Source organism: Sander lucioperca, chromosome 6 (assembly GCF_008315115.2).
Source record: "Sander lucioperca isolate FBNREF2018 chromosome 6, SLUC_FBN_1.2, whole genome shotgun sequence".
Taxonomy (NCBI): domain Eukaryota; kingdom Metazoa; phylum Chordata; class Actinopteri; order Perciformes; family Percidae; genus Sander; species Sander lucioperca.
This window is the reverse complement of record NC_050178.1, coordinates 30631106-30645401: the sequence shown is the minus strand read 5'-3', so window position 1 is coordinate 30645401 and position 14296 is coordinate 30631106. Positions and strand designations below refer to the sequence as shown.

Here is a 14296-nt window from a genome sequence, read left to right as displayed (position 1 = left end):
TTTTCAGATTTTTTACTGCATTTTTCAGATAATCCATTGGGTTTTTAAATTAAATTAATTAAACATTGAATCACTAATGTTTTAGGTTATCTAAAAAGAAAATCAGAATCGCCAAATCGAAGACACATGGTTTTCATTGGATAGCAATGATACACATCAGTGTCAGTTAGAAATGTGACCTAAAACTCATTGTATTTATTCATATCTAGATCTAATCATCCTATGTATTTTATATGTGCATTGAGGAGAATGCAGAAGTTGTGGCAATTTTATCCAATAAAAAAATTGTGTAGTTTTCCCATGCAGCCATAAAAAAAAAACACTAAAGACGTTCATATCTACAGAATTTCTGTTATGGTCAGCTCTCTCTCCGCGCTGTTTTTGGGTGTCTTTTCCCTGTGTGTCTGTGTTTGTTTGTGTTTTGTCTGTGTTTTTCCGTTTGGAGTGCTGGAGGTGTGGTCCAGAGGAAAGTAGGCCAAGGGGCGTGGCCGCTTCAACCCTGTACAGCCGAGCTTCACAGCTGCAGCTAATCTTCAAGATTCAACCCAGCAATATTTAAACCCGGGCTGATCACCTCTTCAGCGCCAGTTCGTTATCTACAACTTATGTGGTAACTTGGCTCTAAGTTCCAAATGTACTCTAGTTTTTGCCCTTGTTATGCTGTGCTCATATTTACCCTGTGTCTCTCTGTAGTTACAGCTCTGACCTGCTGCTTCCTCCGCTGTACCTGCATGCTTCCAGCCTCACCGTCCAGCCTCAGTCTCCACCTTGGGAAACCACCTGTGTACTTATCTCTGCCTGTCCACCTCGTGTCCCGTAACCACCTGGACTCTTCCCCGTCGGCTCGCCTCAACCTCGGACCAGCCAGGAGTTTTCCCCGCCCTGACACAACCAACTGTGTTTCTCTGAGTACACTTTGTTTCATTAAACCTTTTAAAACTGCTCTACGTTGTTTGTGTGATATCTCTGCGTTCTGGGTCAGAACTAGCCCTTAACAATTTCTTAAGCAGCATTCATGCTTTTTTTCTGTTTCTAGTTTTATTTGCTCTGTGACCATTACTATGTCCCCCAAACTCACTTTTATAATTTTTTATTTATTTATTATTTCAGGACAATGCACATTTGAACATGTACAGCAGTACACATAAAAGTGCCAGATTGTAGCCGAAGGGCTAATTTCCATCTGTGATCCATAAGGCATGTTGAAGTTACAATAAAAAGGACAAAAGATATAGGCTACAGTAGTAACATTTGCTATATAAAACAGGGAGAAACGGGAAGAAAGAAAAGGAAAAACAGGACAATTCATTAGTAAGTGTTAAAACAAAGACACAATTCATTAGTATGCTCTACTGGGCTAATACGGTACGGCATACAGTTAGAAGTGATTGCACGTTTGGTTAGCTCTAAGCCACATCTTTACCTGGCTCTTAAAGGTGGCCAGAGTGGGATATTCCCTTATAGTTGGGGGTAGTGTGTTCCATAACGCACTTCCTTTAATAGATAGTGCATTATGGCTGAAGGAGGTTTTTCTAAAAGGAACCTCACAGTCCCTGTTTACAACAGCTCTGGTGATCTGAGTCTGTATTTAATAAACTCTAGCAGTGGGGGTGGCCCCAAGCCATATAGTACTTTATAAATTAAGCATATTGAGGAAAATTTACAAAAATTATCAATACTCAGTAAGTTATGTTTCTCTAAGACCTTGAAATGATGATAAGAAAACATTTTTTTTATCTAGAGTTTTGAGTGCCTTTTTGTACAAAAGCTCAACTGGTTTTAGGATAGTAGAACCCGACATAGACCAGCTGGTGATACCTCCCTCCCTTTCGCTTCCTTTCTCTTTTCTTTTTTTTTTAAAACACACACACACACACACACACACACACACACACACACACACACACACACACGGCACTGAGTCCTTGTCTCAGTCCTGACAATTGTGTTACTATAATACATAAAGTTGGTGGTTTGCTGGTCAGGACTTTATTTTCTTTTGGCTGTGCCGATTGTCTCATAACGGCACAAAATCGACTTAAGTCTGGGAAAACCTCTTACAGTTTGCCTAAGGCTTAAGCAAACTGTAAGAGGGTTTTCCCAGATTAAAGACGTATAAGGTATTTGTTTGAGGTGCTTAACCATAGACATGAACAACATTCAATTGAGGTTTTGGAGGTATTGGCACAGAGTGTTATCAAGAAAGGCCTATTCTCTACTTCTCTACTCCCATTAGAACAAGTGCATTTACAGTATTATTGTAAAGGGATGTTTCAGTCTGTGGCACGTATAAAGATATGCTGCATTTGTGCTAAATGTACTTCTCACCTCAGCGCATTTAAGGGGCTGAGACGGAAACATAACAAAATTCGAAACTGCATTCCTTTGGCTGCTTTCAAAACACGAGTGACACAAACATAAAGCCTGGTTAAAAGGTAGTGAAAGTTTTCCTATCTGTCCTGTCTTAGTGTAATGGGCCGAAGTCGAATTTTCCAGGCTGCTCCTAAAGAACACTTCAGCCCCAGAGGACTTTTATTTTCCTAATAAAAGTCAAAGCTTCAAGGCAATCTGAAATGAACAAACAATAAAGAAGAGAGAGAACACCTCTGCCATGCTAATTGCTGTAATGAACACAGTAAGGGTTAGTACTTTAGGTATGAGTTGTTGCTTTGGGGAACTACTTGAATTGTTGGGGCTTTATAAATTATAGAGTGTGGTCTAGACCTACTCTATCTGTAAAGTGTCTCGAGATAATTCTTGTTATGATTTGATACTATAAATAAAATTTTATTGAAATTGAATTGAATTGAATTTGTGAGACCGAATGATTTATTGCTGTTCAAATATGATCTTATAAATAATAAATACAATATAAGTGGGTGCAATCAAACTTTTGATTATTTTTATATTTTTATTTATTTGTAGATAGAAAAGGTTAGCCAGAAGGCTTCTGCTTGTCCTTTCAGAGAGCGTGGGAGTAATTTGGCTCTCTTTGACGGTGTAGACAAAACAGCAATATCCGCTTGCAAGGGCGTACACTGATTCCAAGTCCAGTCCACTTACACATTAATTGTTCAATTTCTACTGGGACACACACACACACACACACACACACACACACACACACACACACACACACACACACACACTAATTCAAGTTTTTTTGTTTGCAATTATAATAAGCAAAACAAGTATAATGGCCAATAGTACCATATTAAGAAACTTACTTATGAGAAAGATGCAAACTCTGTGTGTGTGTGTGTGTGTGTGTGTGTGTGTGTGTGTGTGTGTGTGTGTGTGTGTGTGTGTGTGTGTGTGTGTGTGTGTGTGTGTGTAGGGGTGTGATTGGGTTTTGGGTGGCGGGTGGAGCTCTAATTGGATTACAAATTAGCTCAAGGACTATAATAATTGAGGTAGAGAGGCCACTGAGCGAAAGACATATTTTGAGTCGGCATAGAGCTTCTTTGATAGCAAGTAAACTGTTCAACAGATCACTGGTTTATACTGCATCAGATCAATATTTTTCAACACTGTGAACAGGTGAGACTTCATGTTGTTTTCATTCATTATTAATAGATTATTGTGATAAAGGAGCCTAATGACATTATGAGAGGTTACTCTGTTCATTCAGAGAAGACGTAAATATACTGTACCAGCCTATTTTCTGATTAAATTATGTGATTTGATTTTTGTCATATAAAAGGCTAATTGCATGATGTATTGGATTACTGAATACATTGATTAACTGACAGGTTTGGTTTCTAATCTTCACTACAAAACAGCACATGCTGCATTTATGTTGGGCCATTCTATTGCTTATTATGTTTTATTGTATGGGTCCACTATTTCCTAATTGTAATTTCCTAATAATTTTTTGATACTAAAACCCAGACTCTTAGAAACTAGACTCTTAAAAAACCTTTTTAGTTAAGCAGTTGTTGAGTTCCACAGAAATATCTTGAAATAACTTATCCATTTAAACCCAAGGAACTGTGTATTCATCATTTAGTTATTTTTTACAAACTTAATTGTTTATATATTCTGAATTTTATGCGTCTTCAGGCAAATTGCACGTGTTTGCATGTTCAGCTTACCTGCTGTGAATTGACTAAAGGAAAAATCTTTTTAAGTAATTTAATTGAAATGAAAAAACTTAAACTTAAATTATTAGGAAATTGGTAACGTGTTATGAGGGTACAAAACACATGGTTAAAACTAATGCATAACTAACGCGTCATGATGAATACAGGAGCATAAGTTCTTCTTGCTGACCATTTAGAAATAATCAAGTCCCGAGTTTATGTGATTAGTCATGTGTTAATTCACACTTACTTCATACATTATTTATATTCCCCAAATTTGTCTGAAAGCCAGTTCCATAGAAAAGGCAACAGTACCTGTTCTTAGAGAAGTATGACGCAGTGTACATGCATGTACATGTTGCTGCATGCATCAATAATGTTTTGACCCAAATACTTGAAAGAAATCTCCCCTCATGCCGTGAGCGAAGCTGCGTGGACTGTTTTTGCCAGTATTATAAGGGGCCGGGCAGCGAAGAAGAAAGAAATAAGATAAGAAATCCATGTTCCCATCATAGACTGTAAATATTAACAGTCTATGGTTCCCATGCATAAAAACTCACCAAACTTTGCGCACAAGTCCAGTCCTGTGCCAATCAGTCCGATTTGTATGCTCCTGTGGGTGGCGCTACAGCAGTCATCTAACATTCCAACATATGTTGTTATCTACATAATTCATAACAAATCAACCGTACATGCTACAACGTCACAACTGTAGCCCCAATAGAGCAGAAACTATCCTCTGCTTTTACCCAGTAGCAATTTTGAAGTCCATCACTCTACTTTCTGCAAAAACTGCAAACTTCTTAAACCTATCTTCTCCCATATTTTTGGCTCTATTGACACCAAACTTCAGCAACTTCATCTGCATACCGTTCTGAACAAAAATAGTATTCAGATTTCTAATATATCCAAAATTGAGCCCACAGTGCATTAAAACGTTTTACTGCATACAGTAGTGTAAAATACTGTAATTTCTTCCTAACTAAATCTTTGAAGTTTATGGAAAAAAATCACAGTATTTAGAGGTCACTGTAGATTTAGTGTGAAACATTTCAGATTTTATCTCAATTTTTTTTAATTATGTCCTCATCTACACCATTGCACTCAGTGCAAAACAGAGCATCTTTAAACATCAGTTTGTCATTCATTGATCTTTATGAAAATACATTACAGGCATCTCTATGTTGTCTTAACTAAGTACACAAAATCTCTGAATTTTCTAGTGAGTTGATGAAATGATTTTTTTGACAGTAGTTTAAAATCCTGCATTTTCATGCATTCCTGCCCATTGTCTATTCAATAAATGCCCTGATATGTCATCACCCAGATAATATCCCCCGAGATCAGCACCATTGTGCTTTGGACACCTTCCCCGTGTGTTTTAGATGTTTATCAGCATCAACACACCTAGTTTGTGTTCTATCTTAACATACCACTGTGTACTCTGGCATTATGCTTTGCTGATTGGAGACAGATTTCTTAGAGCTTAGAGGAGCTGTAGCTCAACAAGGATCGAACTAGAGTTTGTTTGCCCCGCTGGTGCGGTTTGTTTGGGCAGGTGAGAACACGGCAATCGAACTCTGGTGCGCATCAAAAGCGGACCAAACAAGCGTACCGAGACCTGCTTTAAGAGGTGGTCTCGGTGCGCTTTCATTCGAACTCTGGAGCGATTCGTTTGTGATGAGAATGTGATCTGTACTCGAACCGCACCAACTATATGTACTCCGCACGTCTGAGCTAATGTCTCCTGTAGTCAGGTGTGTTTAGCAATCTGTGATGCAGAAGGGCAGCAAACTGTAGCAGCTTGCAGTGTTTCTATTACAGAAATAGACTGCAGTCAAGCTTGGCGTCCGTCACTCGTATCTCCGTGGTCAAACCACCTGCCGCTAAAATTGGAGACAGACGCCGGCAGAGCAGTGCGAAGTCTCGGTGACCAGAGCAGACGTAGTCACGTCTCTTGCGAAACAATGTCTGATAATTTTAATGAAATGAGCTGGTTTGACCACTAGACCAGAACACAGGACCTTCTTCCTGTATTTACTTTCTTGAAAGAAAGTAAATAAAAAGATCTTTACCGTTATAAATGCTATAACGGAACGTTATACTTGTTACATGGGAAACTACTCATACATTTTAGCTTTCATTTAACGTTGCTAGTGAAGTTAACAAGGTGCAGCTTTACCTCCAATCCTGCAGCTACAACTACAACACACCAATTTCTAAATCTCTGCTAACATTACACATATACAGTAATGGCTTATAAAAAGAGATGAAAATGCCACCGGACATTAAACTTTACGAACACAAATGGCATAAAAGACAGCAACCCAGCTAGCTAGCTAACAGGCTAATGTTAAATGATAGGTTCAGTTAGCTTAACGTTAGCTCAGGGTATATCTACCTAATTATAATAGCAATTTGTACCAGCATTAATGCGTAACACTTGACATTGACGTAACACATTAACGGTGATAACAAATGTACGGCAAACACTAAATATACTTACATTTAAATGTTAATTGTGCCAACAGCAATGCTGCTCCAACTCCCGCTTAGGTCCGCCATTGTTTTTTTGTTTTTTTAACGAGCCGGCAAAGCCATAGGATTGTGGGTGATTTGGAAGCGCGAAAGACAGACAGTCTGACAGACAGTGCGTCTGTCCAATCAGGAGGGTCCGTCCTCTACTAGATAGGCCCTACCTTTTCCGGTAGAAGTTAATGCCATTGTGTTTTGTGATTTATTGAAGTGTTTTCCAATTTGCTGTCGCGTTTTCATATTTGCCGTTTTGTTTTCCTATTTGCCGTTGTGTTTTATGATTTGTTGTTGCGTTTTTCTTATTGCTGTTGTGATTTGCACTTCAGGGCCACCGTAATATTCAGATCTAAAACTGGAAATGTCCTTAGCTTTTAAGTTAATAGTTTAAAAACCTGTCACTAAACCTGTCAAGTGTCAGCTATGGAAAAGATACACTCCTGGCCACTAGTTGCTGCTATCACACCTATTAAAATGTTTGACCCTGTCCAAACAACTGTCCCAAATTTCTCTAAAACATGAAATTAAAGAATGTGACTATGGTAAAATTGTTTGCTATCAATGTTTAGTTGCAATTGGTCACAGAATATTTGTACATGTTGATAAAAAAACAACCTGGTAATGTTCAGGCTTTGTCTGCTTTAAATCTGATTTACATTTCAGAGTGATGGAGAGAACTCCAAACTGCTGCACTCTTGCTTCACTGGTCGCTTTAGTCGTCCTTGTCTTATTTCCTGTGAGGTCTGGATGTAAGGAAGACACCTACAAATCACTGACAGAGGTAAGGCTACATACATTGACATGATATTTATAAAGTCAAGTGTGTTATGTCCTGATTTTTAAGGTCACTGTAGTAGATTTTCAGAACATTTAAGCTGAAATGCACAATAATTAACAAACAGGCTAACAAATGATGTTTTGTCTTTCGGGCTAAGCCGGAGAGCTGTGTTCAAGAAGATGCAGAGTTGAAGAGATTTAAAGACGTCGACTATGACAGCTTTGTGGGTCTAATGGGAAGGAGAAGTGCTGCTCAACCAAACAGTGAGTTTTTTTTGTAGGAAACCCCTCGTTCGACAGTACTCTCTCACTGACACCCAAACTCTTGTCGTCTAACCCCTAACTCTTTTTGCAGGCCACAGAAACACCCCGATGTCAAGAAAAAGTATGAATTTAAAACCAGTATTTTTCTTTAATGACCTCACCTATAGCTTTATGGCATTGTATTAAAAATGTTGTTCATCTTGCACAGGACGCATGGATTACTTCCTCGCTGATCTGTTGGGGCGGAGAACAGGTGAGTGACTTCAGCAACACAGAGCAATTCTTTCAGCAAGCCACACAACATATGATTTATTTTAAACTATATCACTGTGTATTGGGCTGCGGTTTGTAAGACAAATATACAGATATTGTGCATACTGTTTTTTTTAAAATCAATACCATAAATAAAAACGGCCAGTATTACAAACCTGATACCACACTTGAAGCTTGAGTTTCCACTTCATATATTTAGGCGATAACATGAGCAGTTTTGTGATTCACACCATCGTAGCTCAACCAATACTTATAACAATATAATATCAGCTGATATTTGTTTTTACATAAACACGTAACATAAGCAAATATTTTTTTGATAAACATCGACTAAATTTAGTTATTAAGTAATTGTGGCCAAGATGTGTAGGTACTAAGCAGGACATTTTAGAGTTAAAAAGTATCGACGAATAGGAGTTGTTAACCTGCTAATAAGACTCTAAATTATGTAACTTTGCTTCTTAAGCACTTTTGCCAAAAAATCTGTCCAGCAGATCTTGTAAAACTGGGTATGTTTATTAGAATTGTTAGAATCTGCTATTTCTGTGTACGTAACAGGAATGGCCCCGGACTATTTACAGACAAGGCGTGGCCGATTCGTCAATCACGGGAGGCAGAGGTGAGGCCCTTTGATTTGTGTCCTCCCTAAAATTAAAAAATAAAAAACAATCTTTGTTGCTGAATCTTTTGCTAACTTTGTTCTCTATCTCCTCAGGTTTTAAGGCTTTCTGTAGTGAGGATGTCACGCCTCCTCAACCTCAACAAAGGCTGTAAAAGTCCTCACAGCTACAGTAACAAGAGGACAATGTATAAAAGTTATTTAACTACAGAGGTGAAGCCATATTAACCATGCATTAATGCTTTTATACTGTTACTGGAAAATGTTCTGATGTAATAACTAATGTAAAACAAATGTACAATAAAATATGCATTTATTTATAGTGATTAAAGAACCATTCACTGAAAACAATCCTGCACACTGATCATGTGTGCTCACAAACTCACACAATACTCATTTACACACTAAAGTGTAACACCTCAATTTAGATGTCAATACCAACATAAATACATTTCAGATATAAAAACAGTACTGTACACCTATCCCTTAGATACAATTTGAATGTTGGAGTAGATTGTCGAGGACTGGATGTGTTGTATCACTGGCATCAGAAACCAGACGTGATGGTTATCAGCTGTGTTTGGGCCCGCAGGACTGAGAGTAAGAATATGCACTGAAGCCCTTTGCTACTGAAATGTTTTACATATTTCAATTATTTCAAAAGGAAACCATTATGTAAAACATGCTGATTTGGTTTAAACTGGACCTTTCCATTTTAATAGAAAAAAAACAAACCGAACATTCTCTGTGCTCATGTACAGAAAGAAACTGAGTGTAAACATGTACAAAAGGCATTTTGATAGGCATTAGTTACCTCATACATTGTTTACCTTGGAGAGTGGGATGTTTATGTGGTTAAAAAAAACAGCAATTATAACACTCAAAGTGTATTAAATTTTCACATGAACAAAAAATATGTTTAGTCTGAATCATCACGGAATCCTGCCTGAATCCTGAAGCCAGTTTCTCTATTTGGTAATTACTGTATCACCCACAAAATTATTATTTTTTTGTTTGGTTTCAAAGTAGTACAGGAACTGTTAATGCTTTTAAACTTAAGCTTATACACAATGTACTAAAACAAAAGGTCTGGCCCACACAGAATAAAAAAATGACACATCATTGTAGAAACTAAAATTGTATTAAAAAAAACCCCACTATGATTAACAAGTGATTTGCTGGCATGCCCAAAGGCCATACTTATTACATTGGAAGGATTCAATAAAATTATACTCCATCTGAAAGCGTCACTCTCGTCATGGTAATGTCACAGTGCAAAGTCATGTGTGCAGCTGATGGCTCATACGATCTCAAATTTACAAAAGGCACAAGCTGATGAGTCCATTCAGGGGAGATGAGGGGAACTGTGAAGTGTGTGTATCTAGTGCCAGATCCAGGAAGCACGGGTAGAAGAAGGGTGTATTTCATTCCTAAGAAAGAGAGAGCTGACTAACCGGTTTCCTTTTCTGGCTGAAGGTCAAACCACTAAATACATATTCCAGATCACACTAACATAAAGCTGCGGACAAACATCCTGAAAGTTTTCAGTTAACTCAATATACACACCAACTAAACAAATAAATGAGAAACACCCAGATTTACGTCACCAGGACCACAAATAAGTCCGTTTCAGTTGCGTCATCATCCTTCATGGAAATCTTTGGCTGGATTTTAAAAATTTAGTCATTTGAACTTTTCATTTAAAGCATCGTGGTCACATCAGTTTAAGTCTATTAACCATAGGGAAACATGAATGCATGTGATGTAGTTACCTTTTTCCATCGCACTTAATTAAGGCTGCAAGATCAGTTTAAATTGCCTTCCATAATGACGTTTATGTAGCTGAAACAATTAGTCGATTAATCAATTAAAATTATGACAAAACATTGACTATTTTGATGATGCATAAATTGTTTTGTTTTTTCAATAATTCAAACATTACGTAGGTCCAGCTTCTCTCGAGCAGATCTGCGGCTTCTCTTTGTCTTAATTGATCATTTTTATGTTTTTTGACTGTTGGTTGGAAAAACAAGCTGTTTGAAGACTTTTTTCAGTAATAAATATAATAAAAGAATAGTAAGTCGCAGCCCTAGTTGTGTTAATAAAACTTATTATTAGTTTATTGTTTATTATTTTATTTAGTATTAAAAAAATCTTTACATGAAATCAATCTTCTTAGAGCTACTGCAGAATAGAACCAAATAAAAACAGACACGGAACATGTATGTAACATAACACTATGCCTGTATCGTATAAATGCTTGAATGCAGCCGAAACAAGTTTGGAATGCAGAAAACTGTGATATGCTCTAAAGAAATACCTATGTCACCTATAAACAAAAGGGGGGTTAAACATTTTCCAAGGCCTATAGTCTGTGTAGAATGTAATCAAACAACTCCAGCAAACAAAGAACTACCTCGCTGTAGAGAGTAGAAGATCAGGTGTTTTGGTGGGTTTGCAATAGTCTAGAAGGGATAAAACATTGGCAAAATCTTATTTAACTTCTCTCTGGAAAATACTTTCCCATAACAGGTCCATATGGATTAAAAAGGTGCTTTAGTTAGTTTACAAATGAATGCAGCCCACAGAAAGCTTTTCCTGATTTCTAAAGAAGACGTTCGGTTGTAAAAACCACCTAAAAAACCTGAAAACAAGGGCAACATTCTTCCTCTTTTCCTTAAGACCAGTCTGGCAGTCACATTTCACATTAGTAACAGTCCTTCAGCAACACGCTTTCATGTAGGGCTGGGTTTCGTTCAAAAATGACCAATACCAATACCAATACTGTGACTTCGATACCGGTTCCTAAACGATACTTTTTTTCGATACCAATTTTATAAAACAAAAAGAAATTACATTACACATTACCGCACAAATCTTTCAGACTGATCTCAAGAAGAGGCGTATGTATGACACGCCGATTAGTATGCCATTTTGGTGTGTTATCAAGACGCATAATCGCTTTTTAGCGTGTTTATCAACGCCGTTTGGCCTCCATTGACTTACATTACCTTGCGATTGCATGTCAATTTACGCCACGTTCTCCTGAGAAAAGAACGGTAGCGAGTAGTATGAAAGGCCGAAAATTCGCATAGGGAGGTTGGTTGGGGAGGTGGATGGGTCAAACACAGGACTTTCACCCAGGAGACCGGGGATTGTGTCTCACGTGTCACATTTCCTAAACCCAACCGTTGCGTTCTTTTTTTACTAAACCCAACCGTCCCTTTCTTCTCTTCCTAAACGTAACCGTGCCGTTGTTGTCCTGCAACCCGTCAGCTGTGTACGGCGTAGACATACACGCAGATAACTTGGCTTTAGAAAGTGGCGTGTATGTTTACGCGAAGTCATGATGTCACGTTGAATCTTTTCATTTATTTTTCCCTGTCTCTGTGCGTAACGTAGAGTTTTTCCTGCCTGCCTTTACAATGTGTAACGTTAGACAGCCAATCACAAACATTATCAGCTCTTGGTAGAGGCATGCTGCATGCTTGTTGGCTCACTCACGCTGATGAGATTTAGTCCTTGTGTATTGAAATTGGATATTGAATGCGAGGCATTTTTCGATACTCGATACTTTAGAGGCAAGTCGGTCAAGGCCCAAAAAGTATTGACTTCGGTACCCAGCCCTACTTGTATGTGGGGACATTTTGAATCAAAGTGGGTAAAGATTATCAGAATGATTAAGCAAACACACAGAATACACATACCGCCTACCTAATGAGATCCAGTCCCTTCATGCACCCCCACAGTCATACTGTTATTTTCCTGCTGGAGCAGCAGGAGGTTCTTTACCAGCGGCAGGTGGGGGATCTGCATCCTGTCTCTTGTCAGTCCTGGACGGATCATTCCCCTCTACTTGCCCTTTCTCCCTAGAAGTCAGCTCTTTTTTTCCTTTTGCAGCATCGCTGGAACTTGACTGCTCAATATTGTAGCCCAGGGGGGTTGGTGGCTCGTAACGGTATCTGTAGCCAAAGGCACGTAGGTGATACGTGTAGTACTCCATTAAATACATGTGTGAAGCATCTACGTAGTGGAATGACACCGACACGTCCGAGCAGCAGTTTGGACCCTGAGGAAAAACAGTGGTATGTGGTTATTTTTTGATTTGATTTATTTTGGATTTGACAAACAACATAATCCAAAGGAACAAATACAAAAATATACAGAACTTAAGGATCGTTGCCCCACCGAGTGGAAAAGTCACGTCACGCCACTGACCACCTGCGCGAAACAAATTTCTTCGCCGTGCCATGTTGTAAATTCAGATGGATGTTCGTTCTAAAAAGTGATCCATGGATATCGTTCACCACTGCCGTTGTCTTTATTGTCGTGGTGTGGACTCCGCCATCCACTTGAGTTAGAACAATTTTTAATATCGTTATAGTTATGGTTATGGTGGGGACGGCCTTGAGGGTGCTGATTAATACCCAGAAAAGTGTTTTTGCAGAACATTATGATGTCAGTGAAGTTGAGTGTTGACCTTTTTGGATATACAATGTCATCACTTCATAATTTAATCCTATTAGACATTTGTGTGAAATGTTGTCATAATTAGCGTAGGAATTCTTGAGTTATGGCCAAAAATGTGTTTTATGAGGTCACAGTGACCTTGACCTTTGAGCATCAAAATCGAATCAGTTCATCCTTGAGACCAAGTGGATGTTTGTCCAAAATTTGAAGAAACTCCCTGCAGAGGGTCTCGAGATATCGCATTCACAAGAATAGGACAGACAGACGGACAACCCAAAAACATAATGCTAGCGCCGGCGCGGAGGCAAGAAAATTGCCAAGGGGAAAGAAACTCGGGCAAAACACTGCGGTGGACCTGTGGAGCGGGTGTGGGCATACAACCAGGCATTCAAATGTGATCAATAGAAAAAACAACAACAATAGATTCAAGCAGAGAGAGAGAGCAGCAAAACTAGCAGTTTGCTGGCTAATATGAGAGTTAGCGAATAGCATAGAAGCAGAGAAAGTCCATAAAGTGTGCTGCACTTGCCTCTGAGATAGGGTAGTAGCAGTAGCTCCAATACCAGAAGCTCTTGGGAAACTTCGCAGTAAGGTGCTGCTCGGGGACAAATGGGTGAAATGTCTCCCTGTGCACAGTGTCTCTGGAGTCCCCTGCCAGCACCCCAACTTTCTCCATGCACTGCCCCATTGCCAGGTCCTCTACAGAGGTAGTGTGAGTGCACAGTTTGTTTTTAAATCCCTCTACAAATCGCCGCAGAGCCTCTTTGCTCAACACATAGCCCGCACCGCCACTCATGTAGCCCTGCTTAGTGTAGGGCTTGAATCTTCGGCCAAAGTAAATTGGCTCGTCCGGCGTGTGATTCGAAAGAACCCAGCGCAGGTTGTCCACGATTACGTAGGTGTCGTCATCTGCCTTGAGAAACCAATCTGCCTCATTGCCATGATGTTCGTAGGCATAATGGAAGGCCCGGATCGTTTTCCAGTACAGCTGGTCCCGACCCTCCTTTGTACCTAAGCCCACCGTGGGGAAGTCAGGGTCATCCACAGAGCTCATGAAGACCACAACATTGCAGTGGCGACTCCACGTGGACTTTACATGCCGAGCCTTCTTCTCCAGGTTGTTGGGTCCAGTCATCACCCAGCAAAGAATACGCACCTTTTTGTATAGTTCGTCAGCCATGCCACTATCCTCACCTAGTGAGGAGATATAAACATTAATATCACATTTTATACTATACTCTTTATATACAAAACCATGACAATATCCAATATAATATGC

The 14296-nt window shown here is 39.1% G+C and overlaps 2 protein-coding genes and 1 long non-coding RNA gene across 6 annotated transcripts; 2 read left to right on the top strand and 1 right to left on the bottom strand.

Moving 5' to 3' along the window:
• The first annotated feature begins 221 nt into the window (after positions 1-221).
• LOC116065264 lies at positions 222-944 on the top strand. The gene is made up of 2 exons (XR_004108688.2): positions 222-610; positions 694-944. It is a non-coding gene; the product is annotated as an uncharacterized LOC116065264 (long non-coding RNA).
• A 2458-nt stretch (positions 945-3402) lies between these two features.
• On the top strand, positions 3403-8767 carry tac3b (tachykinin precursor 3b). Its single transcript, XM_036002544.1, has 7 exons — positions 3403-3540; positions 7278-7395; positions 7550-7655; positions 7747-7776; positions 7864-7908; positions 8487-8547; positions 8644-8767. Exons 2-7 carry the CDS (start codon positions 7282-7284, stop codon positions 8648-8650), a joined length of 363 nt encoding a protein of 120 aa, XP_035858437.1. The 5' UTR covers positions 3403-3540; positions 7278-7281; the 3' UTR covers positions 8651-8767.
• Positions 7054-14268, bottom strand: c1galt1b (core 1 synthase, glycoprotein-N-acetylgalactosamine 3-beta-galactosyltransferase, 1b). 4 transcript variants are annotated; one of them, XR_004897725.1, is made up of 5 exons: positions 13547-14268; positions 12262-12616; positions 8624-8714; positions 7817-7889; positions 7054-7357 (listed from the first exon to the last, which is right to left on the bottom strand). XR_004897725.1 is itself a non-coding variant. In XM_036002538.1 (3 exons), exons 1-2 carry the CDS (start codon positions 14195-14197, stop codon positions 12305-12307), a joined length of 963 nt encoding a protein of 320 aa, XP_035858431.1. In that variant the 5' UTR covers positions 14198-14268; the 3' UTR covers positions 8045-8714; positions 12262-12304. The 4 variants fall into 4 exon arrangements, 2 of the variants coding, with proteins under 2 accessions (XP_035858431.1, XP_031176795.1); XM_036002538.1 differs by lacking the exons at positions 7054-7357; positions 7817-7889 and having other exon boundaries at positions 8045-8714; XR_004897724.1 differs by lacking the exons at positions 7054-7357; positions 7817-7889; positions 8624-8714 and adding an exon at positions 8844-11280 and having other exon boundaries at positions 12178-12616; positions 13547-14265.
• Between the last annotated feature and the right edge of the window lie 28 nt (positions 14269-14296).